The sequence below is a fragment of the Aspergillus aculeatinus genome (genome assembly GCF_003184765.1).
Source record: "Aspergillus aculeatinus CBS 121060 unplaced genomic scaffold BO66scaffold_46, whole genome shotgun sequence".
NCBI lineage: Eukaryota > Fungi > Ascomycota > Eurotiomycetes > Eurotiales > Aspergillaceae > Aspergillus > Aspergillus aculeatinus.
Genome location: NW_020291515.1, coordinates 3,292 through 30,341, shown reverse-complemented (window position 1 = coordinate 30,341; position 27,050 = coordinate 3,292). Strand labels below are relative to the sequence as shown.

Here is a 27,050-nt window from a genome sequence, read left to right as displayed (position 1 = left end):
TCAGCCACAGAAGAATAAGTAAGTTACTCATAATTTCCCCTGCAGCTTGAAGCTGGCTAAATTAGGAGGCCGGACCCATCATGACGTTGTCGAGTCGAGTCTCCACGATCTCAGTAATGTCAAACCCACGGGTTAAGGTACCTTTTCCTGGTGACAGACCTTGTCAGCCAGATCACCATGGAACAAGCCCCAGTGGATGATGATGACTCTCAAGTGACGTAGTATCGGCCGATGGCTGCCGCCCCCGACTCGGCGTCTTCCTCCACTGTTGAGGAGTATGTGTGCTGAAGCTTGTAGAATGAAAGAGGGTTTGCAGTGGATTTGTTCACTTGAGTTATGTACTAGGTAGTAGAAGAAGACTAAACCTGGCAGAGATGCAAACCCTTCAAATTCAGCTGTTGTACAAACAAAGCAGGTAGCAAACAACCCGAGGCTTTCCCCGCACAGGAAGCACACACAGTACGTGCACTGCACTGCAGTCTATGAATAGTTAGGAAGGCTCCTAGTAGCCTGTCAGTGAGACGGTGCCTCTTAGGGAGAAAAACCGACCAAGCAATTTTAGTCCCCGAACCCAGCCCAGCCCAGCCCAGTCCACAACACCACAACCACGACGACGACGTCATACCCTGTGATCCCAACCCGCTTGCGCCAGCAACCACGGACTTGAAGGGAACAAACAGCCAAGATTCCACGTAGCACACGACGAATATATAATACTACTCCTCATCGCACTCAAACCTGAATAGATCACATTTTCTTCACTTAACAAACTCCGCAATCCAGGAACAACACACAAACCAAATCCAATCAACCAACCCAACTTTTTCTACCACCCCGCTTCCCAACTACCTACACAAATCTCATCACAATGGCTCAGAGTCGCACTGGAGTTTACGCCGCTGTTGCCGCCCTCGGTCTGGGTGGTTACTACCTCTACCGCGCCGGTGGTGACCCCAAGGGTGCTACGCAGGAGGTTAAGCGTAAGTTTCCTGCCGTGGTCTGCGCGGTCTCGATGATACACGGTTATGAATGTTAACGCCACTTTCTACAGACGATGCCCACCTCGCCCGCTTGAACGCCCCCACGGGTAACCAGGCCGAGAAGGCCGGAGAGAAGGCCGCTTATGAGGCTCGCTTGAACGTTGATCAGGCGGTACGTTTTAAACCCCTTCCCTCCCTCCCCTCTCTTTTCCCCTCCGACCTCAACCTCCTCATATACTTCAATGAGAAACTTTGCAACTCGCGCTGACAATTTGTTTCCCCGGGGATATAGGTCGACTCCGCCCGCGCCGAGGCCAAGAACCAGGCCAGCCGCCTAGACCAGATCCGCCAGGACACCACCGCCGAGCTGAAGTCAGGCGCCGAGAAGATCGAGTCCAAGGTCGAGGAGAAGGCCTCCGAGGCCAAGGGTGCCTTGTCGGGATGGTTCGGCAAGAAATAGACTTTTCTTTGGTTGCCTCCGAGCAGACAGATCGATCGCTTCGAAACACATTCGCGCGCGCGTGTGAGTTGGGTTCTGTCTGATGCCTCCTGGAATATCCTTCTTTCTGTCTTGTTGTTATCGTGTCTCTTTTCTTCCTCATTTCACGGCGGGAGTTGAGTTGATTCCTTTTGCGATCTGGTTTTTGTTCTTGTGGAAAACCCCCACGTTTGTGTTTCCTGATGGAAGAAAAAGTGAGGGGATTGCATATGCTTGGCTGGGCCTTGCGTGTGTTTCATTTCTTTTTTTTCTGTTGCTGTTATCTTTGTCGTCGTCGACGACGACGACGACGACGACGAATGATGGATGATGGATGATGTTATTGCCGTGATGATGGGTTCGAGGAGGATTATGATTGATACTATACTCGAGTCGGTTCAATAATATCAATTTCCCAATTATCCTTTTCCTTCTTCGCGGCCATTGTTTTGTCGGATGTTGCATACTTGAACTCCGCTGGGGCGCAACTGGAGCCAGCGCCGCAAACGAGCACTGAGCACTAACTAGTTCTGCGACGGGATGCTATCACTAGGTAGTTACCTTAGAATCAGGACTAATCTGAAAGGCCTAGACTGCATCAGGGTAAATCGCATTCTTGGGTGGATCAGACAAAAAAGGGCTTCGATGTGGAGTACTTTGCCCGCGGTATGCTACATTCCCAATGCATGATTACTGTAGTGACGGGTTGCCGTGCATTGTGAATGGTAGAGCAGGAAATCTATACTAAGGTTGAAGCGAATTGATATATAACATTCAGAGCGCATTTTCTTTGCTCGGAGAAATCACCTTAAATTGCTCCAGGCTTTCATTTACCCCTGCTGATCATGGCCGCGGCGGGATCCTAATATTTCCGCATTCGGCCGCGACGCCTCCAGAAACACGCGACCCGCGTCGACGCGCTCCACCCGGGAAAAAAGCATCCAAGCGCCCTCACTCACAAAAGGGACTAAAATATACACCCCCAATTTTCCCTCGCCCGTCAAACAGACTTCCCCAGATATCATCCCCCTCCATAAACCACCTTCCCACCAACTACCTTTTAGTATATTACTGTTGTGCATTTCTATCTGCCTGACATTTCCATGTTTGCACAATAGCCACTTCCTATCTTCTTTATCTCTTACTTCCTCCCCCCCCCTCCTCCTCTGCAAAGGAAACCGCGATGCCGCGCACCTCCGCCAGACTGGCCGCCCTTCCCCGGGGTCAGGCCGGCATTCAGACCTTTGCAAGAGCGACCAAGCCCGGCGTCACCACTCCTCATTCGCTCGCGGACACCAAGAAGCAACTACAGCAGCAGCAGCTGCCTCTGCCGTCCACGACGAAAAGCACGACCTCCCCCCCCACCACCACTACCGCCCGCCTTCCAATCTCACCGTCCAAGAAGCGGAAACTGCACGAACTGCAAAACGTCACCTGTGGCGGCGGACAACCGACGACGCAAGAGGCAGGCAAGCCCGGCCTTCCTGCCGATGCCAAAGACGTTCCAGAGGCAGCCACTCCCTCCCGGACCCTCCGACTCGGCGAGCTTGCCCTCAACACCCCCCGAAGCGGCCACTACGCGCGCTCCTCTGCCCGCGAAGAAGACGAAGACGACATCCCAACCTCGCCATCCAAGCGGGCCGCTACTCACAGGAGAACGACCTCAGCGTCGTTGCCGCGGAAGGCGAGTGTCGTCACCGTAGACACGCGGGTCGTAGAACGTCCCGCCTGCGTGGATGATTTGGTGGCGCTGTACTCGGCATTCCAGAAGGCGGTCTCCATCCATATGATGCACAACGGCGTCAATCGCCCGGCGGACTTGCGGGAACTGCTGCCCAGTATGCAGCGGATCTGGAAGAAGCGGAAGGTGGTGGTGAAAGACCTGCAGCGATTGATCTGGGTGATGGAGCAGGATGATCAGTCGACCTCGTCGTTCTCGTTCAGAATCGCGAATTATGGGTTGGGCCGGGTGTGCTTGGAAAAACTGGCTGTCGCTGCTGCTGCTGATGGCACGAATTCGTCACCCTCTGCAGCACCGGTGCGGAATGATGATAGCGGTGAATTGCAGGAACGGTTCGAGCAGACGGTTGATCTGCTCTGGGAAAAGGCGCTGGATGCAGCGGATGGTGATGTGGATAAGGTGGACTTCGTGGGTACGCTGGGCGTATCGGCCATTCATGAGTCGTTGGTCCCCTTCACGACATTCCGGAAAGGTCAGCAGCGATTGCAGGATCTCAAGGGCGGAGTGATCAAGTTGAAGACCGAGAAGCTGCGGGCGGATGGGCAGGAGGACTCTGTTTCGGCCAAGTCGCTGGATGCGGCAAGTGCGCGGAAGAAGGGCCTGCTGGAACGGATCAAGGACAAGCAGCTGCGACAGGCGAAGTTGCCGCCCCCGCCCACGAAGGATATGCTCCTCCAGCGAGCGGCGGCGGAGCGGGTCGAGGAGGTTGCTGGCGTCCTGGCTCTGCTGAGACCCAGGGGGTATACAGGCAATGGTACTAAGGCGGTGATGACGGCGCAGCGAACGCCGTTTCGAATGGAGACGATCGTCCAGAACGTCAAGGATTCCTTGCGCAATCCGGTGGCGGATCGAGAGGTCGAGATCTGTCTTGAAATTCTCGCTCGGGAGGATGTTGCGGGACGATGGGTCAATATCGTGATGGTGAATCAGCTCAGATCGGTGGTGCTGAAATCCTGTGCCGATGTGCAGCCCAAGGAGATAGCGGCCCGAGTTGCACAGCTGAAGATCGGATGGGAGCAGGTTGGCGAGGCTCCCCGGAAGTGAAATGATTGTTAGTTGGATTACCCCTCACTCGTTTTGGATGTCGTGATACCTCAATCCGGAATGCCTGGCATGCAGTTCCGGCGTTATGATTGCATTGTTTGAGCATCGCATGTGTCATGTCCTGTATATTAAGCGGCATTTGTTATGTACTGCACTACTGGCATAGCCCCATTCTATCGACTAATAGATATACCAATTCTTGATTCCTTCCTTCATACCATCTGCTCAAATGTCTGGGTTATACTACCTAGTCATTGGAACCAATTTCGACGTATGTCTGTACTAGTAGATTGGTGAGTGACAGCTATGCAGCGGACCCCGCTGATTGGATAAAAACCACTTCCGGCCTCCGCGCCGCAACGCGTATGCACGTGATCGCGTTGCCACTGACCGCGTCGCAGCGTTGATCTATCAATTGACCCACGCTCCCTCATCCGCATTTGACCAGACCGTAGCCAACAACAACAGACAAACTGGCTCAGAGCTGAAGTCATCTTTGTCCTCGTTGAGCTTTCTGGCAATATGTCTTCGCGGCCGGATCTCAGGGTTAGTGCTCCATCGCCAATTGATCCGATTTCTCTTCTCCCCCGTGAACACCATCAAACATGACGAAACACCACGCCTCAAATGCTAATAATTCTTGTTGAAACAGGTAGACGATGAAGTCGGCTTCATCCGCTTCTACCGCTCCATCTCCTCCAACAACACCAACACCAACACCAATAATAACAATGACACCATCCGTATCTTCGACCGCGGCGACTGGTACTCGGCCCACGGGACGGAGGCCGAATTCATTGCGCGCACGGTCTACAAGACGACCTCGGTGCTCCGCAACCTGGGCCGCAGCGAGACGGGCGGCCTCCCCTCGGTGACTATGAGCGTGACGGTGTTCCGCAACTTCCTGCGCGAGGCGCTCTTCCGGCTGAACAAGCGGGTGGAGATCTGGGCGACGGCGGCGACGGGCGGCGGGCGCGGCACGGGCTCGTGGAAGCTCGCCAAGCAGGCCAGCCCCGGCAACTTACAGGACGTGGAGGAGGAGCTGGGCAGCGTCGGGGCGCTGAGCCTGGACGCGGCGGCGCCCATCATCCTGGCCGTCAAGATCTCCGCCAAGGCCGGCGAGGCGCGCCACGTCGGGGTGTGCTTCGCGGACGCGAGCGTGCGCGAGCTCGGCGTGAGCGAGTTTCTAGACAATGACGTCTACTCGAACTTCGAGTCCTTGGTCATCCAGCTGGGCGTCAAGGAGTGTCTGGTGCAGATGGACGCCGGGCGCAAGGATGTCGAGCTGGCCAAGATCCGCGCGATCGCGGACAGCTGTGGCATCGCGGTGTCGGAGCGGCCCGCTGGGGATTTTGGGGTGAAGGATATTGATCAGGATTTGACGCGGTTGTTGCGGGATGAGCGGTCCGCGGGGACGCTGCCGCAGACGGAGTTGAAGCTGGCGATGGGCGCCGCCGCCGCGCTGATCAAGTACCTCGGGGTCATGACGGATGCCTCGAATTTCGGGCAGTATCAGCTGTATCAGCATGATCTGTCGCAGTTCATGAAGCTCGATGCGTCGGCCCTGCGCGCGCTGAACCTCATGCCCGGTCCGCGGGACGGATCCAAGTCCATGAGTTTGTTCGGCCTGCTGAATCACTGCAAGACCCCCGTGGGCAGCCGGCTGCTGGCGCAGTGGCTGAAGCAGCCGCTCATGGATCGCGCGGAAATTGAGAAGCGGCAGCAGCTGGTGGAGGCCTTTGTGGTGGATACGGAGCTCCGCCAGACGATGCAGGAGGAGCATCTGCGGTCGATCCCTGACTTGTATCGCCTCGCGAAGCGATTTCAGCGCAAGCAGGCCACCCTGGAGGATGTGGTCCGCGTGTATCAGGTTGCGATTCGTCTGCCAGGGATTGTTGCTTCGCTGGAGAACGTAATGGATGAGCAGTACCAGACCCCACTCGAAAAAGAATACACCCTCAAGCTGCGCGGTTTCTCGGATAGTCTGGCCAAGCTGGAGGAGATGGTCGAGACCACCGTGGACTTGGACGCGCTGGAGAATCACGAGTTCATCATCAAGCCGGAGTTCGATGAGAGCTTGCGCATCATCCGCAAGAAGCTGGATAAGCTGCGACATGATATGAACGTAGAGCACCGTCGGGTGGGACGGGATCTGGACCAGGAGGTGGAGAAGAAGCTGTTCATGGAGAACCACCGTGTGCATGGATGGTGCTTCCGGCTCACCCGTAACGAGGCTGGTTGCATCCGGAACAAGAGAGAGTACCAGGAGTGCTCGACGCAGAAGAACGGCGTGTACTTCACCACATCGACAATGCAGGCGCTGCGCCGCGAGCATGACCAGCTTTCGTCCAACTACAACCGCACCCAGACTGGACTGGTCAGTGAGGTGGTCAACGTTGCGGCCTCTTACTGCCCTGTGCTGGAGCAGCTTGCCGGCGTTCTCGCCCACTTGGATGTTGTGGTGAGCTTTGCCCATGCCGCCGTTCATGCCCCAACCCCGTATGTCCGTCCCAAGATGCACCCGCGCGGCACGGGAAATACCATCCTGAAGGAGGCCCGCCATCCCTGCATGGAGATGCAGGATGACATCTCGTTCATCACCAACGATGTGTCCCTGATCCGGGACGAGTCGTCCTTCCTCATTATCACCGGTCCCAACATGGGCGGTAAATCGACTTATATCCGGCAGATCGGAGTCATCGCGCTGATGGCGCAGACGGGAAGCTTTGTGCCGTGCAGCGAGGCCGAGCTGACCATCTTCGACTGCATCCTTGCGCGTGTCGGGGCCAGCGACTCGCAACTGAAGGGCGTCTCGACGTTTATGGCCGAGATGCTGGAAACCTCCAACATCCTCAAGTCGGCGACCTCCGAGTCCCTGATCATCATCGACGAACTCGGCCGTGGAACGAGCACCTACGACGGGTTCGGTCTGGCGTGGGCGATCTCCGAGCACATCGTCACCGAGATCCGTTGCTTCGGGCTCTTCGCCACCCACTTCCACGAGCTGACAGCCCTGGCGGACCGGTACCCCAAGTCGGCGAAGAACCTGCACGTCGTTGCCTTCATCGGCGATGGGACCGACGGGCAGCAGCCCAAAGACGACGCGCAAGACGCCAAGCGCAACCAGGTCACCCTGCTGTACCGGGTGGAGCCCGGCATCTGCGACCAGTCCTTCGGGATCCACGTGGCCGAACTGGTGCGCTTTCCCGAGAAGGTGGTCAACATGGCGCGGCAGAAGGCGGACGAGCTGGAGGACTTCACCTCTGCTGGAACCCAAGGCGATGGCGAGGAGCCAGCCCCGTCCTCCATCGACAAATATTCCCAGGAGGAAGTCGAAGAGGGCAGCGCTCTTCTGAAGGAGATGCTGCTCAAATGGAAGGCGACCGTCGAGTCCCCCGGGACGAACCTCACCGTGGAGGAGAAGCGACAGATCATGCGCGACCTGGTGAAGAGCGATCCCAAGCTGCAAGCGAATAAAGTGTTCCAGAGCATTAAGGCTCTGTAGATTTCTTTTATGATCATCAGGAAATGTTCGGGTATTTGTTTCTAGCGGATAGGAGTTACGGAAAATGGGATTTATCATATTGTATGTATGTTAGGGTTACAATGCTATGGACATCATTGGGTTGGTCGAACCGACTCTTGATCTATCTCGATAGTCTGCGCTGGTGCCTTTGTGGCGTTAGTTAGCCTGTAGGCTGCCGGTATCTTGGTTTGGAAGCCTAGCTCCTAGCCCTGTGCTAAGTCTAGGCAGCACAGGGTGGTTGACTAGGTGTTTGGGATGAACATCCTAGTACGTACTGTACTGTCCATCCTAACCTTGCTTTTTATAACTCGTCTTTACAGACCTCTTACTTCTTGGATAGTCAATTTTCTGTGCTGATAGCATAGCCATCCACCAAGCCTTCCGACCCTTCTATATTCTTCCGAGCCCTCAACCAAAAGCAAAAACCACCAAGGTACGAATGAAAAACCTACCAAGGATTCACAGTTTTCCTATAGTAAAACTAGCCTAAAAGCTAACAATATAAGCCCAAGCGCGCCGCCCCCCCCCCAACAAAAGCCATCATGAGCGCACCCACCACCACCATTTCAGAAATCAAACTAGTCGAGCAGCTCTTCCTAGACCTGCCCATCCAGCAAGTCCTCCACTCACGCCGGGGCACCGAGTTCACGGAGCCGTGGACGAGCATGTACGTCGATGCGATCCGGGACGCCCGCTATGGAGACGCGGTCTGGGCCCGCTACCATATCTACGGCGACGTGGAAGACGGCATCGTCGGCGGATCGGGGGGCAAGACGGTGCGGGAGGTCATCAAGGAAGATGCCCTGTCGTACCGGGTGAACGCACCGGAGGAATACTTCCAGGCTCTGGCGTTTTATGCGGGGACCAGCGGTGCGGATGGGCGTGCGGATGTGATTGAGGTCATTGCTAATCTGGATGAGGAGGAGGTTGCTGAGCTTAGGGCTAAGGAGGAGACGGAGCGGAAGAAGGAGGAGAGGGCTGAGGAGGCTGAGAGGGGCACGCAGGTGAGGTGTTGTTGTATGTAAATTTGTATACAAACTACAGGTCACGTGCACGATTGCGGAGGTCGAGACGCCGCAGGGTTGCGCGGGAGTAGTTACCTGTGCTGTCGCCGTAACAGGGAAACCACTTTATCCTGCCAGCTGGGGAGACGAGCTTCCAGAGACATTCATTGTTGTTTTCATCCCTCATCCCATTTTCCATCTGGATTCTTATTGTGGCCATCGCTCCCTTACCGGCTCTTTACTTCCGCTCTTTGCTCTATCCCACGCTTCCTTACCAACCCCCTCAGCGATGCGCGCAACCTAAAGCGAAACCTCCCGCAGACCAAACGACTTTTGATTCATGCACCCCTTTTCCATCCTCACCCTCGGAATCTTTGTAGCGGGCTACATCACCGCGAGGTGGGATCTTGTCACCCGGCTCTACGAATTAGCGATTTTTGCATGGGATCACGGTGTGGTGGTATGGCTTCCAGTGGCCCTCTTTTGCTGAACGCGCACAACTTGAACCTCGGGTGGACCTGGCGTTTGTTATCACAACCGCGAACGAATCCTGTTGGCTGACTTTCTCTCTTTTTCTGTTGTGCTGTACCCAGACACGCACGGCTAAAGGATTTCTTCTCTTGTCGGTCTTTTTCTTCTTGCTCGTCCTCCCCATCAATCATCTGGCGGCGACTGAGGGTGAATTGGTATGCTATACATCCCGCACTTCACAAGCGTCGAATGTCATCAATGCTTGCGATGTTCGCTTTTTGTGGACGTCTGGATCAATACAGAGAGAGAGCGAGAGGAGATGCTGATCATCGAGATATGTTGGTATATAGCACCCGCGCTACGTCCACCTAGGGGTCTCCGCTCGAGAACAATTGCGCCGTCGCGGCTCTTTCTAAAGCACCGGCCGAAGGAATGACAACATGCTCATGAGCGATGGGTTGTTACGGGTATTCTGGCCATACGATTTGCCGCGATCGTCGTCGCCGGGGGTGATTGTCGGGTGGAGGAACTCGGAACTGGATTTGTTTGTCTTGACTGTGTTGGAAGGTGTGGAGGTAAGGCTCTTTTGTGTCTGGGTTGTGCTCGTCTTGGGCATGTGAAGAGGAGCCAGAAAATGCTGACATCTTCCTTTTTTTCTTACCTGCCAGCCACGGAATGTAGACAATGCTCTTCGCGCAGGCATCCTCTTTCGCAACAGCCCGCACCCCATTGTGCGCATCTTTACATTGTGTGGGCGATCGGCGATGCATGTTCTAGGCTCGACCAACTCCCCAGACCCGCCCAGTGCGTTCAATCCGTCGCATCTCTATGTCACTACGACTCCGGCTTGTAAGGTGCCACGGATCTGGTGCCCTCCGGAGACGAATCTCTCGGTGCAGGTCATCATGTTTCACCGGCCGCATCCGACTCGGATGGAGTACATGTCGCTGGATCCGATCTCGTTGGCGCTGGGAGATAAGGTGGTCGCGGCCGATCAACCCGATGCGATGTCCAGTAAGATCGATACCGAGGAGGAGCACGACAAGGGCAAGGGCGGGAAGTTGGTGGAGAAGCTCAAGCTTCATACCGTCGTGAAGCATGTCCCGTCTTCAAAGGAGCAAGCATTGCCCCTCATCATCAACCAAGTCAATTGCGCCTACGAGATGGGCAAGCTGATGGAAAAGAACAGCCATCTGATTGGAATCCGGGTCAAGAGAAGCATGAGTGTCGGAGAGCGGGTCGTAGAGTCTGCGACAACCCTGTGGGACTTGTTCGTTCTCGGCGTATCCTACGTCTTCTGGCAGTGGATCTGGCCGGTAATCACCCGGATATTTGTTGTCGGGCTCGTGTTTCACCGCACCATCGCAGAAATTGTCCTGCAGATCCTGGAGTGGCGCGCTCGTCCCGACGCTGCTGCGCTCAAGGACATCTCTGCTACCGCTCAGCAGGTTGACATCCGCCTTCAACAATTCTGCTACTGGCCCATTCAATATGTGAAGCTGCGACAAAGGAAAGATAATTGGGAGAGTGTGACAACTAGTCATCCGGACTATATTCGATTCTACAACAGCCTGTGGCTTGTGGCTAATGATGTGATCATTGGGATCGCGTTAGGGTCATACATCATAGATAACGCCAACTGGGTCGCTTTCCAAATCAACTCCATCTTGACGGGCTGGACAGTGGAGGGGCTGCAACGTACCATATCCTGGCTGATGGACTGGCCGGCTGGCCTGAAATTGAACAATGAGCTCGCTGCGTTCCTTGGAGATCTCTTTCTATGGGTGATAGAGAACTGGGCAGGTGGGTTTGAATCTTTCCTCGTTCTCAAGGCAGACCTGCCATACTGATATCATGTTTTAGCTTGCATTGCCAACCTGCAACCCTACCTTCCACATGTCATCTACGTGGTGGGATGTTCAAGCTTCGCGGGGGCAAGCATGCCGATTGCCCTGTTTTCCGACCTGGTGTCTATCCTGACTGTCCACATTTACTCCTTCTACATTGCATCGGCGCGGATATTCAACTGGCAACTGACCATTATCATCTCGCTTTTCCATCTCTTTCGCGGCAAGAAGCGAAATGTGCTCCGCAACCGTATCGACTCGTGCGATTATGATCTCGATCAGCTGTTGCTGGGCACCATACTGTTCACTGTCCTTTTCTTCCTCCTGCCAACTGTGATCGTCTTTTACCTCGCCTTCGCAAGTGCACGAATGTTGATTATCTCACTGAAAGCAGCGCTTGACACCTGCCTAGCCTTCTTGAATCACTTCCCGCTCTTTGCACTGATGCTACGAGTCAAAGACTCGCGACGATTACCTGGTGCGTATATTCCAAGAATATTTCAGGGCTATATCACTAATGGAGTGTGGTCCATCCAGGCGGGATCCGTTTCGAACTCCGGCAAGAGCACGACAAGTCTCCTGCAACCGGCAAGTCCACGACTAGCGTACCATATATCCATTTCGAGTCCATTCCGCTCGCGCTTCGTGCCATGTTCGACCAGTACTTCCAATTGGGCCATCGTCTCCGGAAACACTACCTCGCCCCGCGGGTCATCTTCTGCCTCGTCACCGGCCGCTTCGTGCCTCCTATCCACCGTCGCAACCTCTACGGCATGCAGTACAGCATGCTCCCTGCGCGCCGTGCTACCATGATGGAGGTGTGGTCCATGTTGACACAGCCCCGCAAAATTAGTAGTGGAGGCAGCAGCTCCTCATCGATGGGTGGCGGGATTGGCACTGCGGCGAATGGGATCCTGAAGGTTCCGGGGACCTTCGGACAGGGAGATCTGCGGAGAAGAGGCCATCGATGATTTCCATGACGCTTCTATGCTCTGAGCATACAAGGATGAAGTACATAATGCATGGATAGTTCAAGCTGTCTGGCGGGTTGAGAGTCAATGCAATGAGTGATGGTATAGGTATATAATACATAATGCATGTTGTTCAAACATCGTATCACACATGATGGTACATCAAAATATATAGTACACGTAAGTAAACAGCACAACTCTAATGTCTTGATCAAGAAAAGAGGAAACCAAGCAAACCCCGGCCCCCCTCCTCCCAAGCCATGCCATATATAACAGTGAGGAGGGAGACGGGATGAGATGAGATATGGATGAGTGAGTAAGAGATGTTGAGGTTTTCAGGAGGTTTTCTGGAGTGGGTTTGACCGGCCCCCTCCTTTTTTGCCCTGTACATGTCCTGAAGAATCAAAGCTCCAAAATACCTACTTTCTCATCACCCCTCCTTGACAAGAGGGCAGAGAGATTCGAACTAGCTGTTTCCCAGGAAGAGAGAGCAAGAGATGATTTGGATCCACGGAGTCAAAGAAGAAAGGAATTGGCATGAGATGCGCGGAGACCTCAACCTCGCCGAAGAGTCTCGGCGTCGAATTCCTTGGTCGTGCTCTTCCGGGCGTCCTCGAGCATGGAATCGATGCCCTTCTCTTTGAGGACGACCTGATGGAAGATGTTAGCGGGGTTATTCGAGAAAGCAGAAAGAGGGTGTCTGTGACTGTGACTGTGACCGTGAGAGAAAAGGCATGGAAGTACATACATTCAAGCAGGTCTTGTACTTGGTGAAGAGCTCCTCGCAGTCATTGGAGGTGGTGTTGCCGCGGAGATATTCTGGGGGTTCATGGGTTAGTTAGACTGATAACCGGGATGGATAGAGTGATGAGGTGGGGAGAAGGAGGCCGAGGCTGGCAACGACAGCTTACTCTCACTGTACCACTTCAGGAAGCAGGTGTCGTATTTCCTGTTGGGAAGTGGGTTAGAGGGTTTTCTCATATACAGGATGCTTTAGGTAAAGTAGTGGGTGGGTGGCTGACTCTTTGATCTCGTTGCATTCGGGGGCGATTGAGGCTGCCATGTTTGGATGTGCGTAAGAATGGGTTCCCAAGTGGATATAATACTGGATAATGAGATGGAACTGAATCTAAAGTAAAGGAAATAGTACTATGTATGTGATTTGATATGCTGGTTTGGGGAGGCAAATCGTGGTATTATTCTAGTTGAGATCCTCTATCATGGAATTACGTAAGGCACATACTCCGATGGGTCTTTGCTTGATGGATACCAGACAGGTAGGCGGTCAAGCGCCCCCCTCCCCGGCGTTTCTCCACCTCCGAATCCGCCGGCGCCATTTTTTTCCTTTGTTGCGCGGGACAAGAAATTTGAACTGCAAGCAAGCAAGCATTCGCCCGAGACTGTGAGAAAGAGCAGACCACATCGGGCTTTTCTTTTCTGTCCTGGTGTCTGGGTTGCCTGAAATTGACTTTAAAACGAACTGGCAACCATGAACTCCGCCGCAGATTTCCCTCCGTTCCAGCAGCGACTGACCTCCTCGTTGGTCCAAGTGACGCGCACCGTTGGCCAGCTTTCCGCCGAAGATGTCGACTTTCACCGATCCTCGAACGCGGAGGTCTCGAGCTCGTTGGACGAGCAGAGCAACCGGCTTCTTTCTTTGACCTCGACGCTGCTGAAGGCGGCCACGGCGGGCACGGATGTGTCGGCGCCGACGCTGGAGGACGACGACTCCCTCGAGGACAACTGGCGCGGCGTCGTGGATGTGATCGATGCGCTGCTGGAGCGGGCGGATGCCTGCCTGGATGAGTTCACCGGCGTGATCAAGAAACTGAGCCCCTCGCAGCAGGACCAGGCCGCCGCCGCCGCCGCCAAGGCCGCGAAGAGCAAGGCCGCCGCCGCCCGATTCCCGACCGTCTACGACTACGGCCCGTCGAAGATCCCCAAGCCCCAGCTGCTGTTCGAGCACCTGCCCGACAACACCGACACATCGCCGTTCAAGCCGCTGCTGAAGTCCAAGCCCCACGCGACGGTGCCGCTGGAGGAGTCGCTGAAGCGGAGCGAGACGGCCACGGGCTATGTGCACCCGTATGAGACGGAGATCCGCGCGGCCAAATTCCCGGCTTCGACGTATACCGTGTCGCCGCCGCGGGAGTATCAGCCGTGGGACTCGACGACGGCGACCTTCGTGGATACCCTGGAAGGCGTGCAGGAGATGCTGGAGGAGCTGAAGGGCGCCAAGGAGATCGCGATCGATCTGGAGCATCACGATGTGCACTCGTACCAGGGTCTGGTCTCGTTGATGCAGATCAGTACCCGGGACAAGGATTGGGTGGTCGATACGCTGAAGCCGTGGAGAGAGGAGCTCCAGGTGCTGAACGAGGTCTTTGCCAACCCCAGTATTCTCAAGGTTCTGCACGGTTCGTCCATGGATATGATCTGGCTCCAGCGCGATTTGGGGCTGTATGTCGTCAACATGTTCGATACGTATCACGCCGCCTGCGCGCTGAACTACTCGAAGCGTAGTCTGAAGTTCTTGCTGCAGAAATTCGTCAACTTCGAAGCCGACAAGAAATATCAGATGGCCGACTGGCGCATTCGTCCCATCCCGGAAGGCATGTTCGACTACGCCCGCTCGGATACCCATTACCTGCTTTACGTGTATGACCACATCCGCAACGAGCTCGTCGAGAATTCGACCCCGGATAACAATCTGGTCGATTATGTCATGGAGCAGTCCAAGAAGGAAGCCCTGCAGATCTACGAGCGTCCGGTCTACGACGCCGCAACCGGACAGGGACCTGGCGGCTGGTACGATGTCCTGTCGCGCAACCAGATCGTCATCAACAAGGAGCAGTTCGCCGTGTTCAAGGCGGTGCACCAGTGGCGCGACCAGGTGGCGAGAGAGGAGGATGAAGGTGTGCAGTGTGTGTTCCCCAAGCACGTGCTCTTCAGAGTGGCTCAGGCTATGCCGACGGACCTGGGCACTCTGTACCGAACTCTGTCGCCTATGACGCCGATTGTCAAGGACCGGACAGATGATCTGCTGGAGATCATCAAAACGGCGAAGGTCGAGGGTGCTGACGGACCGGAGTGGCGCGATGTCTACGTGAAGCCATCCAAGAGCACGCCGGCAGCCTCCGCTGAAGGGGTGGCGGGATTCTTACCTGACCCTACCGCGGACGACACAGACCTCCCCACGGCGGCCCGCTACGAGATCTCGCAGTTCTGGGGCGGCGTGCTCGACACGCAGTCCCCACTCCCATCCCCCAAGATCTCCGCGATTGCCTCTGCCGAAGCTCTCCGTCTGTCACTACCCCTCCCACCCATGCCTAGAACGGTCTCCGAAGCTCGTGAGAAGTTCGGCGTATCCACTCCGGCCGCCCAAGCTGCGTCCGCGAAACCCGCCGCGACTTCGGCTCCACCGGCGGCAGCAGCGAAGCAGGAACCCGAGACCAGCGAACCCGAGAACAAGTACTTCACCATCAAGGAGAAGGGTGGCCCACGCAAGCGCAAGGTTACACCCGTCGTTGAGCCGCAGTCCGAAGACGCGGAGGGCACTAAGGCCGACGAGGTCAGCTCTGCGGCGGATCTGGACCATGACCTGAACGACAAGCCAACGAAGAAGCAACGGCGCAAGGAGAAGAAGAACAAGGCTGCTGCTGCTGCCGCCGCCGGCCAGACCGCGCATGCTCAGCAGCAAGAGGAAGCGCCGTTCGACTACGAGGCTGCGGCTTCGATGCTGAATGCCAACCCCGCCGAGCAGGCCTCCAGACCCACGAGAAGGAAGCAATTCAACCCCTACGCCAAGGCATTGGAGGCTCCATCTGGCGTCCGCAAGCAGAAGCGCGAGATGGCCGGCCGAACCGCTACTTTCCGGTGATTTGTCGTCTGATCAGGTGTTTTTTTTAGGCTAGTACGGTACATGCGAGGAGGAAGGGGAAACAAAAAAGTTGGAAAATGTGTGTTGTCGAGGCGGGGGTTGTTTTTACTAGAATTCGATTGTATGCATAGCGATACCCGGGTTATATTTTGCAGATAAAATGCAGAGCATTATCTTTGTCGTTCGTTGGCTTTTGGTCTGTAAGGTGGGGGTGGCGTGTATATACGTAGTATATTGGTATGATCACCAACCTTGCTGAAAATAAGTGGTCGACTCATACTTATTCCCAGTGTGGATCGACTGTTGATCCACCGTTCCGGAACAAAGAGATTCAAGCAGCGGCAGACAAAACCTTGCGCCTCTGCTTGACCATATGCTTGTACATCATCACCGAACCTGAACGAACCCAAAGGGCATTAGCCACCTTCTCTCTCTCCTCCCCCCCCCGGCCCCCGCGCCCCACCAAGTCACCCAGAAGGAAACGGAAAGGGAAAAAACTCACCAGGCGCATACAACCCCAAAAAGAAGACAAAGATCCCCTTCACCGCGACGCTGTCCGTCACCAGGGTCGCCCGGAACATCAACCACCATTCACTGGCGATCCCGATGGGGTAGAGACCCAGGAAAAGCGAGTATCTGGAAACACCGCCGTTAGCAGGAGCCACCTCCTCCCCTCTTCCCCCCCCACCCCCGAGGGGACCACAAAACAAACCACCGGGGGGGGATATAAGCGAAGAGACACAAGGGGTGAGCATACCGCAACCACCGCAACCACCGCGGCACCGCCGACGAGCCCGCCACACTCAGCACGGCGAAATACGTGTACCGGATGGCGTCCGCGAAGGACCACGCCAGCAGCATGGCCGGGTAGACGGCCACCGTCGTAGTGGTGGCCTCCGGGAAGGCGTAGTTGATGGCCCAGACTTGGACGCTGCGGGCGAAGATCTGCGTGAAGGTTGTGAAGATGGGGGAGCGGGTGAGGCCTTTTTTTTTTCTTAGTTGGCTGTTTTTCTGTGGGGGAGGCTGGCTGGCTGGAGGAAACCATACCAAGGGCGGAATGCAGGATTTCAAGGCTGGCGAGGGTTTGGGTCCATCTTGTCCAGGGTTCGAGGGTTGTGTAGAGGGTTTTTGGGGGGACGAGGAGGACGATGGAGGAGAGTAAGGTGAAGAGAATGCGGGTCCAGAGGAGGGCGTTGATGGTGTTGTAGATTAGGAGGTAGGAGGTTTTGAGAGACATCTTGCGGGGTTCTCTCGGGCTGGATTGAGTGGGTTGGGTGTGGTTCAGGCAATTGATTGTTTTGGGGGAGATTGTCAAGGTGAAGGTGTAGTGGGATCTGGGGATGAGGTTTTCGTTGGGTTGGGTTTTTAGTGGGGATGGATTTGCATGTGATCCGGGCCTTTTTGGGAGAGGGTTGTTTGTATGAAGGGTATAGGAGGATTCTATACAGATTGGGAGGAAGGCAGTCAGTTGAAAATACTGGGCTGGAGGTGTGTGTAGAAGCTGTTTCTGCATCTCTGTATGAATTAGAGTGCGCTATTGATATCATCTTCTGACATAAGGTTTATGGGCTACGGTTATGCTTCGATTGGTTTCCACTACGGTGGAACCGTCTTGTCTGCGTTACTAACAATCTATATGGATCTGGTCGATCGACATCGATAGGACATATCAAGTAGTCGACATACTCAAGAAAAGAACCCGCGATCAAGGCCCGCGGCAGGACCTCAGTATGCTGCAGAAGCCGCATTGCGAAATGCGAAAGGAAGTGAACTCCCGCTCCGTCGGTAATTGACTTCCCGCAGGCGAACCACGTGTTGACGCTTCGGTAAGCCCGGCCCGTCACCGCCCCCGTACTATCTCCCGTTTGGATTAGGTCTAGTCGTCCGGCTTACTGCCGCCCTGCCGCCTTTTTGATTCACCAGGTAGCCGGAGGTATACAGGGTTATCGTCGTGTTTTGTTATCATGGGCTGAAGTGCTGTGGAGAGATGCTGCTGTGTGTTGTGAGATATACGCACTGGATCGTTAGGCAAAGGGTTGAGCGTCACACTGCTTACTGTTCCCACTCTCATGTACTAACTATACATACTGGAATGAGAATCAGAGAATGTGCATCTTGCTGCTCGGATGTGGGGAGCAAGTCATAGAGACGCATATAGGTGCATCTACCTGAACATACAGGCAAGCTGGGGTGCTAGAGCCAACGAATTTGCTATAACAAGATCAGATGAATCTGAGCAAAGCAAATGTAATTCTGGAGCTTGTCTTGAGTGACATCGCCCCATAGCCATGCACCTAACCACATACAACGGAATATGAGCATACCCGCTAGCTGACCGGAATATCTGATGGTGGACATCCTAGGTGAGGGGAGAAGCAATGCCACAGGCGATCAACAAGATCTTAGGCGTCGAGAGCAGGCTCTACACCTACGTGTATGGAGAAGATAGATCATCTGATCAGCACACTGCACTCGATCAAAATCTTGTTTTCCTCGAGGTATGATGTCAACTCGAATTTTGCTTATCACGGAGGAATAGGATTCCCAAATGCCTGGACCACGTCATCAACAATGTGAGATACCATGGTGTCGAATATCCCCGGCCTTTTGGTGGTCGGCAGGCATCTCGATCTATCGGCCTGATCGCCAGGATTCAATAGTGACCCTGGTCACAAAAGCAACAAACAATAAAAGCGGCCCGAGCGCACGGTTTGCGATCACAATATCGTCGCATGGTGGAGGTGGTGGAGGGGGTGGAGGGACACTAGAAAAGTCAATTGGGTCGTACACACATGCATGCACTTCTGCACACCCTGCAATGGCACTAGCAGCTGCAAGTTGCGCTTGTGAAAGTTGCACTGCGGGTGTCCTCTTGGAGAATAGAGTTTCTTTGGGGCTGATGGCGGGGTTCGTCCGGTCGTACTCGGTATTATTGTCGGCATGTCACTGTCTGATTCCCGGGGAGATTGGGTAGGGTGGGTTAGTGTCTAGACGTGAGGAGACTGGGTGTGATTGACAGGGACAATCAAGCCTGCGTCGTCTATATACAGAAAGCTACTTTGGAGTCAATGTCCCCGGATAGACAAGCATGTAGAGGTCAGTTTGTTACTCAATGTTCTGGTCAATGTCCATGATGAGCTGAATTAAGGGGCGCAAACTGTCAATTCTGTGCTAGAACAAGTCTCGATCAGCAATCGAGCTGAGTCAGAATAGGTGAATAGGTAACTACTGTAGGTAACCCGCCATCGTGGATTGTTTGCTATGGTGCAGCATGAGGCGGGCGTCCCTTGCCCCAGCCCAGATTCCAGGTCGACCCATCAATCACTAAATCTAAATTTGAGTTTGCGGATATCCACAGATAGGGTTAGCTTGAATGCGTGCCACGACTGTAGGTGCTAGCCGTCTATATCAGCACTCAATATAGACTCCATTGTTTGGTTAGCGGCTGGAGTCATGATGTAATGGCTCCTTGTTGTGATCATCGGGGACAGACCTTGTGAGTCAAAGTACAACGGAGAGGGATTGTGAGTTCGTGGCGACGTGATATGCATGTCGTCAAGAATAGAATAAGATGTGAAACAGTGAAGCATTCGCTTCTAACTTTAGTGCCTTAGGCTTCCCAACAGCACTCAACCTGTAGGTAAATTAAGAACAGGCGGCGGCAATGCACACACACGCTACAGTACTGTTAGCCAGTTGGTGGCACCAATCCGAGACAGGCCCTGACTCGGTGGTTTTTAGGTTGACGCAGGTACCAGCCTTGGGTCCCCCCCGATCTGATCAGGCGGAACTTTTAGTCGACGCGCTAAACTCCTTGAGGAGGAGACAAAAGTGGCCCCGGTGGTCACGGGTCACACCCGGAGTCGACAGTGGCACTTGCTTGCAGTGCTGCTGCAGCCGCGCAGCGTGAACAATTCAGGGGAACTGAGAACGAGAACCCCCCACTGGTCTGATCTGGTCTGGTCCGGTCCCAGGGTTTCAGGTCGTGGCTATTCTTACCTACATATGGATATCTCCAAAATGTCTATATATACACACGTACACACATACACCTATACATATAACTAACTAATCGGTGGTAGGTTGGTCCTCGGTAGCAAAAGACCACAAATGGCACAAAGGATGAACAAGAACGGTGGGCCTGCCTTCTGTACTAACCCTGTACCACACTTCGGCCTTGCCCCTCTTTCTACGTATACCGAGCACTTAGTAGTGAAATCATGAAGAGTGAATCTGCGTCCTGTAGACCAGAATGGTTGAGAGGTTAAGACTCATTTGCAGCTTCTAGGAGATCATCTTGGAATTTGTCATGCTCTCTGGAACTTCCTTTGCATGGTTCTGCAACTGTGCGGTTCGTTCGCTCGCTCGCTCACCGGAAGGCTGGCGGGGGACAATCGATGCGACTACGCTATGATCCATGTCTCGTATCTGAGACTCAAAAGTTGGGCTTCTCTTCTCCGGGATTGTTGCGTCAATGGTGGGAATCAGATACGATGTGAATCATGAAGTGATCTCTTTCGTGTCTTCATCCCCCTCAGTTCTGCCTCCATTGCCCCGGCTTTTCCGACCGACCGAGCCGTGGACAAAGTGGCAAGTGGCAACATCCTCCGCTCAGGAACCGAACTCCTGATGGCACGACCCATGGGATCATGAATGGGCGCATTGGGCCAGGGGTAAAAAGAGTTGGGGAAGCGAACCCGGATAATAACTGTTTAGTCTCGTGCTAAGATTCTACTACGGAGTAATCAAGGTGGATATCAACTTATCTAGTCCCGACGCAATGTCTTTGCTAGTCGCTTAGGGTCGTTCTTCGCATACTCATCCCGGATTAGCTCGTTCTTTCTTGCTTAACAAGTGTCCTTATCCCCCCCCCTTGCGTCGTCCTGCATGTCGACCGTCTGGCTCTCTGCACTACCGGTCGAATCACGACCTCCCAGGAGATGATCATCCGACTATCATCATTGGTGCAACGAACCTCGGAAAGGGACGGACTGTCGCAAGCATGGATTGGCATCAAGATGACGGGTGAGCGGTACAATCCATAGGTACGGAGTACAGTACGGAGTACTGTGCATGTCATGATCTCCTCTTTCTCCCGGACAGGATCCGCGCCGTTCCCTACCTGCCAAGTGGTACTCACCCTCGCCCTCAACAGATGCAGGAGTCCACAGGGAGGTTACTGGTGGGTTGCCAACCACTCATAGATTATGGTAAGCATTCTGAAGAGATTAAAGGCAACTTGGCATCCAACTGGGAAAACCTGATGGATTCCTAAAAACTAAATCAGGAGGGCCAAAACCGAATGACAAACCACTTACTCCGTAGTCTGGCGCCGTTGATGGTCTGCCATTATATCCAAAACAGATAGCCATGGATCCCATAGACAATGCCTTGAGATCTGTCCAAGGAGAAGTTATGGTCCGATGACGATCAATTCGGTTAATCTCGATTGTCCTCCGCTGTTACAGTGAAGAAGTGCAGGTACGGAATAACTGCTAAGAGAGATTCCGATACTTTCTGGCGAATATGAGATGGCCACGGTGGTGGTGGCGGCGGCGGAAGGAGGGGAGACCGTCCATGGCAGGAACAGGGCATGGTTCGTTTTGATTACAGAGTGGAGAGCGCTTGAGCAACCGCCAGTTCAATCAATCTATGTGTAGGGGCCTATACAAGTTTAGTTAAAGTACTACCTACATACATACTAAGTACTGTACATGCCTGCCTGCCGTTGAGATTTGAGACACTACAACGTACCACCGCATGCACCGTCCCCTCTTTCTCGGCCTATCTCTGCCGACCAGCATGAAAAATGAATATGTAGTGTCGGGAGAAGAAAAGGCAGAGGGGGGGGGAGGGTAGCTTATGCATGCCGGTGCCTGGGAAGCACCAAGCACCAACTGACTGTTCTGTATGTACCACACCCTTTTTTTTTTTTTCCCTTACACCCAACCAGGCCAGTCAACGAGTCAACCGCGTTGCGTACCTGCTTGGCCCTTCAAAGTTGTTATTCAACCCGTCCGCCCACTGTTGCTCTGCTGCAAGTCACACGGAGACCAACTCCACCACCCTTTTCTTTTTTTTTTGTTTCTTTTTTTTTATCTTTCCCTTCTCCCCTTCCTTCCCCCTCCCTCCAAATGTGTATCATTTCATTTTTAAATCCACAATTTATTTTATTTTATTTTATTAACTCTTTTTATCCTTTCCCTTTTGGTTCTTGGGTTGCCCACTTTTCTCCAACTCAAACTAACCTCAGAACCAGCAATTCATGAATCCATCCTTCCCCCCCCCCCCCCCCTCTGATCCCCATCCAGCCATCCATTCTTTCTCCCTCTAACCTTAGGACTGATTTACTATTCAGTACCATCACACCCTCCTTTCCTTCTCGTCAGTTTAGAAGTCTAATTAGAATTCTGTCATTCATTCTCTCAATTGATTCCTACCGTTCTCTGTAACATAAACCCCACGACACTCCATATCACCATTCCAGCAACAACAGCATTGTCGCCAATATTAAACTATACTCGCTCATACTTGCTGGTGTTAGGACGGGACTGCGACTAACTAGTACTACTTTGGGTGGTGGTGGCCCTGATTTCCATCTGCGTCCGACCGGCATCTTTCTCCTCCTGCCCCCCCTCCCTCCGACGAGACGACTCCTTCTACTCCCTCTCTCCAGTCTCTTTCCCTCTCTCTTCTTCTTCTCCCTCCATCTCCATCAATCTATTAATTTAATTCCTGCCCATCCTTGCCTTGCGCTCCCTTTCTACAAACGGCAGTGATTTTGCCTCTACTTATCATTCACTCCTGCCCACACTTTCGAGCTTGCGATCCCTTCAATTCTAACGTCTCTCTCTAATACTTTCGGAGTTATTCCCACCGACTCCCTCGTTCTTCCCAACCGACCTATAGCCGCCGGAGAGTATTCGAATCGCCGTCGCCTGTGGATCGCTCCTAACTCGCTCTGCTCCTCGTCAATCCTTTACTTTGGCTAGTTCAACGTCTGCTACTTCCCGAAATAGGTCCCTCACTCCCTATCGCCAGACCTGTCAGTCAGTGCCACTCAATCGCCGATCCAACGGTCGCGCACTTTTTCCCCTTCGCTGGTCGCCTTCGGCCATATTCCGCATACGCGCTCAGCAGGGGCTTCAATTCATCGCACGACATTACCGGGTTGCGTTTCGTCGACGTTGCCGTGCCATATTACCTTGGGTCTTCGACTTTCTCAAGACAGAGCGATAACAAGACGCCGAAAGCGCTCTTGCTGGTGGCTGGTAGTATATACGCGACTTCCGCCAATTCGAGTGCTTCTCTCCAGCGCACTGTCACACTCCTTTTGTTCACACAATGTCGGTTGCTACTATGTTACAACCTGCCTCCAGAACGTCTACTTCATCTTCCTCGTCTTTTCAACCCATGACGCGTCAAAACACAATGTCGTCCCACGACACGCGGTCCCTCCGCCAGTCGAAGCGGATGTCAATGAATGCGCTATACATGTCAATGTCGGCGAAGGATAGAGACTTGGAGATTTCAGATGATCTAGCTAGGGGTGAGTCTGTTGTGGTCTGAAATGCCCCCTCGGTCTGTTCTAACGTTGGACGGTACAGCCCAGAAGTTCCTGCAAGAGTTGAAGACGAATATCTCTTCACAATCGAAGAAGAATTTCGTTCTCGAAAAAGATGTCCGATATCTGGATTCTCGGATTGCGCTGTTGATTCAGAATCGTATGGCTTTAGAAGAGGTATGAATCCGACAGCCACTGTTGTTTATTTTGCCACCTCTAATTATGAGTCTAGCAAAATGAAGTTGCGAGCCACCTCGACGAAGTCCTGGATCCCCAGGAGGGGTTCTTTCCCAATGACGACAAAACTCAGAAGTACGGTAATCTTCTCTTCCTTCTCCAATCCGAGCCGCGCCATATCGCCCATCTGTGCCGATTAGTCTCCATGTCAGAAATCGACTCCCTTCTGCAGACGGTCATGTTCACAATCTACGGAAACCAGTATGAGAGTCGTGAGGAGCATCTGCTTCTCACCATGTTTCAGTCTGTTCTTACCTATCAGTTTGATAACACGCCGGAGTACTCGTCCCTCCTCCGCCAGAACACCCCCGTCTCACGCATGATGACTACATATACGCGACGAGGGCCCGGTCAAAGCTACCTGAAACAAGTACTCGCCGACCAGATTAACTCATTGATTGAGCTACGTGATGTGGACTTGGAAATCAACCCCCTCAAGGTCTATGAGACCATGGTTAAGGAAATCGAAGAAGAGAATGGATCGCTGCCTGACTACCTCGCAAGATCTGTCACGGCGGAAGCTGCAGCAGAGAATAAGCAGGTGCAGGCCATTATTGAGCCGCGCTTGAAGATGCTTACTGAGTTAGCGAACAAGTTTCTGTCAACGATCATCGATCACGTGGATGAAGCCCCATATGGCATTCGGTGGATTTGCAAGCAAATTCGGAGCTTGTCTCGTCGCAAATACCCTGATGCGCAAGACCAGACGATCTGCACCCTCATTGGTGGATTCTTCTTCCTTCGCTTCATTAACCCAGCCATTGTCACCCCACGCTCCTACATGCTGATTGAATCGACTCCGACGGAAAAGCCCCGTCGCACGCTGACGTTGATCGCCAAGATGCTTCAGAATCTGGCAAACAAGCCCTCGTATGCGAAGGAGCCTTATATGGCGAAACTGCAACCGTTCATTGAGCAGAACAAAGAACGAGTCAATAAGTTTATGCTTGATCTGTGTGAAGTGCAGGACTTCTACGAGAGCTTGGAGATGGACAACTACATAGCACTATCCAAGCGCGACTTGGAGTTGCAGATCACTCTCAATGAGATGTATGCCACACATGCCTTGTTGGAGAAACACAATGTGGCTTTGGCGCAAGACCAACATTCTCACCTCCATGTGTTGTTGCAGGAGCTTGGTACAGCACCGCCCCAGGTTCCGCGCAAGGAGAATAGGACCATCACAGTCCCCTTGTTCAGTCGCTGGGAAACCACTGCACTGGATGATTTGACCTCGGCCCTCGACATCACTCAAGAAGAAGTCTTCTTCATGGAAGCCAAGTCCACATTTGTTCACATCTTGCGGTCTTTGCCGCCAGACTCTCCTGTCGCCCGGCGCCCCCTTCGCCTTTATCGCATCGCAGAGGCGGCGGCAACCTCGAAGACCGGCGATGCGGCCATGGTCAAGAAGGGCATTCGCACCATGGAATTGTTGAGCCAGCTTCAGGAGATGGGAGTGATTGATCGGTCGGACGATTTCAGTCTTCTCCGCGACGAGGTGGAACAGGAGCTGGTGCACCTGGGATCTCTGAAAGAAAAGGTGTTGGAAGAGACGAAGAAGTTGGAAGAAGTCTTTGCGACCATCCGTGATCACAATGCCTACTTGGTGGGTCAGCTCGAAACGTACAAGTCGTACTTGCACAACGTCCGAAGTCAATCGGAGGGGAAGCAGCGGAAACAGCAGAAGCATCAAGAACTTGGACCCTACAAATTCACACATCAGCAGCTTGAGAAAGAGGGCGTTATTCGCAAGAGCAACGTCCCTGAGAACCGTCGGGCGAATATCTACTTCATGTTCAAGAGTCCTTTGCCTGGCACCTTCGTCATCAGTCTCCACTATAAAGGTAAGCTGAAGACTTCAGACTTGTGGCTTTTGGTGAGTTCTATGCTAACTCGGTGAACCTAGGTCGTGCTCGTGGCCTTCTGGAACTGGATCTCAAGCTTGATGATTTGTTGGAAATGCAGAAAGACAACCAGGAGGACCTAGACCTGGAGTACGTCCAGTTCAATGTTTCGAAAGTACTCGCACTTTTAAACAAACGATTTGCACGGAAGAAGGGCTGGTAGGAAGCCCTCGGTTTTCGGCTTCCACGTCGATGACCGTGACGACTTACATGAACTCGAGCGGACTGCAAGCAATAACGGCTTCAGTTTGGTATCCATACTCGTAGCAGATGCTGCTGGCTTGTCCGTTCGTTTTACGCTATGATTTCGAGATGGATGGATGACCGAGATTTACATTCTTCGATTGTCCCCATGTTTCAAGATGGGGCTTGACGATCAATCATCGAAACCTTCTCGATGACTTCTGATTTCAGTTCTCCTTTCAGTTGGTGTCCGTTGCCCATACAAGGCGGTAATATATGGTGAGCACGCCTGTTGTTCTCTGGGTGGCAAAAGCGCTGTCCTCGCCGGTTCGAGGATGAGCGCCCATGGCTTCAGTTATTGTTTTTCCTAAAACCGTCCACTTTTGCGACGGGCTATATCCTATGATGATTTGTGCCTGGATTTGTTTTGGCCACCGACAATTCACCAAAGTTGCAGTGCACGTTTATAATTTTTGTTGCCTCATTTCCATGCCGTATTATGCTACACTGTCTATATATGTACCTATAACCATTGGATTTAGCGTTCACTTGCCTTAATATGGCACCTAATGAAGAAGATACTCCCGACGTGACTTGTGGCTCAGACCGATTTTCTGAAGTAGTATTTTTAGTGCGTATCTTGCTGTTCTTGCTCTTCAGGCGTGAAACGTAGGAAGAAGCACTTTGCGCCACTAAATTGAGGAGGCAGATCTCCCTACTCGGATCTGCAGTGAGAGGCTACACCTACGTCACCAAAAGTATCAATTGGTCGAGCGGTCGGTCAGTCTAATCAAAGGACTTAGTTCCAACTCGGTGATATGAGGGTGGTACTCATTTATTATGGAGGAGCGGCTGATCAATACTAAGGGGAGAGTGAGAATAGACGAAGCGGTAACGTTAGCAGGTGTGAAGGAAGGCAACGCGGCGACCGCCTGTTGCTGAGGCCTCCTCGCTGAGGCCTCCTCTCTCAGGCATCGAATTCAGGCTGGTTCTTCTTCTTCTTCTCCTTCTCCTTCTTGCACTCCGTAGATCTTTGGAAGTGAACTTAGTTGTTCAGTTGTTGATAATTGATAACGATCGGATCTGTCTTTAAGAGAATTAAACAATCAGTTACTCAGACATTGCAACCTCCATAATAAACCACTTCTCAAACGGATTCAATAGATAAAATAGTCTATCATTTACCCCCTTGAAGCCTACGTATTGTTTCTGTTCCCCCC

General features: G+C 53.2%; 10 protein-coding genes across 10 annotated transcripts; 8 read left to right on the top strand and 2 right to left on the bottom strand.

Moving 5' to 3' along the window:
- The first annotated feature begins 607 nt into the window (after positions 1 to 607).
- On the top strand, positions 608 to 1,730 carry BO66DRAFT_394161 (uncharacterized protein). Its single transcript, XM_025647932.1, has 3 exons — positions 608 to 980; positions 1,052 to 1,152; positions 1,273 to 1,730. The coding sequence occupies exons 1-3, from the start codon at positions 869 to 871 to the stop codon at positions 1,438 to 1,440; spliced, it is 381 nt and encodes a 126-aa protein (XP_025500712.1). The 5' UTR covers positions 608 to 868; the 3' UTR covers positions 1,441 to 1,730.
- Positions 1,731 to 2,465: 735 nt separating this feature from the next.
- BO66DRAFT_394160 (DNA replication factor Cdt1 C-terminal domain-containing protein) lies at positions 2,466 to 4,449 on the top strand. The gene has a single exon (XM_025647931.1). It carries the CDS (start codon positions 2,642 to 2,644, stop codon positions 4,241 to 4,243), a length of 1,602 nt encoding a protein of 533 aa, XP_025500711.1. The 5' UTR covers positions 2,466 to 2,641; the 3' UTR covers positions 4,244 to 4,449.
- A 354-nt stretch (positions 4,450 to 4,803) lies between these two features.
- BO66DRAFT_394159 (mismatch repair ATPase MSH2) lies at positions 4,804 to 7,873 on the top strand. Its single transcript, XM_025647930.1, has one exon. It carries the CDS (start codon positions 5,121 to 5,123, stop codon positions 7,746 to 7,748), a length of 2,628 nt encoding a protein of 875 aa, XP_025500710.1. The 5' UTR covers positions 4,804 to 5,120; the 3' UTR covers positions 7,749 to 7,873.
- A 153-nt stretch (positions 7,874 to 8,026) lies between these two features.
- Positions 8,027 to 9,105, top strand: BO66DRAFT_163452 (uncharacterized protein). Its single transcript, XM_025642237.1, has 2 exons — positions 8,027 to 8,202; positions 8,276 to 9,105. Exon 2 carries the CDS (start codon positions 8,312 to 8,314, stop codon positions 8,792 to 8,794), a length of 483 nt encoding a protein of 160 aa, XP_025500709.1. The 5' UTR covers positions 8,027 to 8,202; positions 8,276 to 8,311; the 3' UTR covers positions 8,795 to 9,105.
- An 8-nt stretch (positions 9,106 to 9,113) lies between these two features.
- BO66DRAFT_380244 (uncharacterized protein) lies at positions 9,114 to 9,607 on the top strand (the record flags this gene model as incomplete). The annotated part of the gene is made up of 1 exon (XM_025645896.1): positions 9,114 to 9,607. One exon carries the CDS (start codon positions 9,114 to 9,116, stop codon positions 9,261 to 9,263), a length of 150 nt encoding a protein of 49 aa, XP_025500708.1. The 3' UTR covers positions 9,264 to 9,607.
- Positions 9,561 to 12,272, top strand: BO66DRAFT_163468 (phosphatidylinositol N-acetylglucosaminyltransferase). Its single transcript, XM_025642238.1, has 4 exons — positions 9,561 to 9,819; positions 9,913 to 11,047; positions 11,108 to 11,569; positions 11,629 to 12,272. Exons 1-4 carry the CDS (start codon positions 9,685 to 9,687, stop codon positions 12,060 to 12,062), a joined length of 2,166 nt encoding a protein of 721 aa, XP_025500707.1. The 5' UTR covers positions 9,561 to 9,684; the 3' UTR covers positions 12,063 to 12,272.
- Positions 12,174 to 13,256, bottom strand: BO66DRAFT_394156 (uncharacterized protein). The gene is made up of 4 exons (XM_025647929.1): positions 13,085 to 13,256; positions 12,974 to 13,011; positions 12,811 to 12,881; positions 12,174 to 12,713 (listed from the first exon to the last, which is right to left on the bottom strand). Exons 1-4 carry the CDS (start codon positions 13,123 to 13,125, stop codon positions 12,618 to 12,620), a joined length of 246 nt encoding a protein of 81 aa, XP_025500706.1. The 5' UTR covers positions 13,126 to 13,256; the 3' UTR covers positions 12,174 to 12,617.
- A 206-nt stretch (positions 13,257 to 13,462) lies between these two features.
- Positions 13,463 to 16,083, top strand: BO66DRAFT_394155 (exosome nuclease subunit RRP6). Its single transcript, XM_025647928.1, has one exon. The coding sequence runs from the start codon at positions 13,552 to 13,554 to the stop codon at positions 15,940 to 15,942; it is 2,391 nt and encodes a 796-aa protein (XP_025500705.1). The 5' UTR covers positions 13,463 to 13,551; the 3' UTR covers positions 15,943 to 16,083.
- A 190-nt stretch (positions 16,084 to 16,273) lies between these two features.
- BO66DRAFT_380233 (putative membrane protein) lies at positions 16,274 to 17,179 on the bottom strand (the record flags this gene model as incomplete). Its single annotated transcript, XM_025645895.1, has 4 exons — positions 16,274 to 16,338; positions 16,445 to 16,578; positions 16,700 to 16,925; positions 16,990 to 17,179. The coding sequence occupies 4 exons, from the start codon at positions 17,177 to 17,179 to the stop codon at positions 16,274 to 16,276; spliced, it is 615 nt and encodes a 204-aa protein (XP_025500704.1).
- A 6,107-nt stretch (positions 17,180 to 23,286) lies between these two features.
- On the top strand, positions 23,287 to 25,810 carry BO66DRAFT_404248 (Ras GTPase activating protein IRA2; the record flags this gene model as incomplete). The annotated part of the gene is made up of 4 exons (XM_025648922.1): positions 23,287 to 23,491; positions 23,550 to 23,683; positions 23,739 to 25,587; positions 25,650 to 25,810. The coding sequence occupies 4 exons, from the start codon at positions 23,287 to 23,289 to the stop codon at positions 25,808 to 25,810; spliced, it is 2,349 nt and encodes a 782-aa protein (XP_025500703.1).
- Positions 25,811 to 27,050: the final 1,240 nt, after the last annotated feature.

Excerpts from the sequence above, each read along its gene's own strand:
- BO66DRAFT_394155 (XM_025647928.1), top strand. The coding sequence starts at position 13,552 with ATGAACTCCGCCGCAGATTTCCCTCCGTTCCAGCAGCGACTGACCTCC.
- BO66DRAFT_163452 (XM_025642237.1), top strand. The coding sequence starts at position 8,312 with ATGAGCGCACCCACCACCACCATTTCAGAAATCAAACTAGTCGAGCAG.
- BO66DRAFT_394160 (XM_025647931.1), top strand. The coding sequence starts at position 2,642 with ATGCCGCGCACCTCCGCCAGACTGGCCGCCCTTCCCCGGGGTCAGGCC.
- BO66DRAFT_163468 (XM_025642238.1), top strand. The coding sequence starts at position 9,685 with ATGCTCATGAGCGATGGGTTGTTACGGGTATTCTGGCCATACGATTTG. Across the intron at positions 9,820-9,912 it reads CTGTGTTGGAAGGTGTGGAG|CCACGGAATGTAGACAATGC; the intron begins GTAAGGCTCTTT and ends CTTACCTGCCAG. Across the intron at positions 11,048-11,107 it reads GGTGATAGAGAACTGGGCAG|CTTGCATTGCCAACCTGCAA; the intron begins GTGGGTTTGAAT and ends ATCATGTTTTAG.
- BO66DRAFT_394159 (XM_025647930.1), top strand. The coding sequence starts at position 5,121 with ATGAGCGTGACGGTGTTCCGCAACTTCCTGCGCGAGGCGCTCTTCCGG.
- BO66DRAFT_394156 (XM_025647929.1), bottom strand. The coding sequence starts at position 13,125 with ATGGCAGCCTCAATCGCCCCCGAATGCAACGAGATCAAAGA. Across the intron at positions 13,012-13,084 it reads GAATGCAACGAGATCAAAGA|GAAATACGACACCTGCTTCC; the intron begins GTCAGCCACCCA and ends ACTTCCCAACAG. Across the intron at positions 12,882-12,973 it reads CCTGAAGTGGTACAGTGAGA|AATATCTCCGCGGCAACACC; the intron begins GTAAGCTGTCGT and ends ATGAACCCCCAG.
- BO66DRAFT_394161 (XM_025647932.1), top strand. The coding sequence starts at position 869 with ATGGCTCAGAGTCGCACTGGAGTTTACGCCGCTGTTGCCGCCCTCGGT. Across the intron at positions 981-1,051 it reads TGCTACGCAGGAGGTTAAGC|ACGATGCCCACCTCGCCCGC; the intron begins GTAAGTTTCCTG and ends CACTTTCTACAG. Across the intron at positions 1,153-1,272 it reads GCTTGAACGTTGATCAGGCG|GTCGACTCCGCCCGCGCCGA; the intron begins GTACGTTTTAAA and ends CCGGGGATATAG.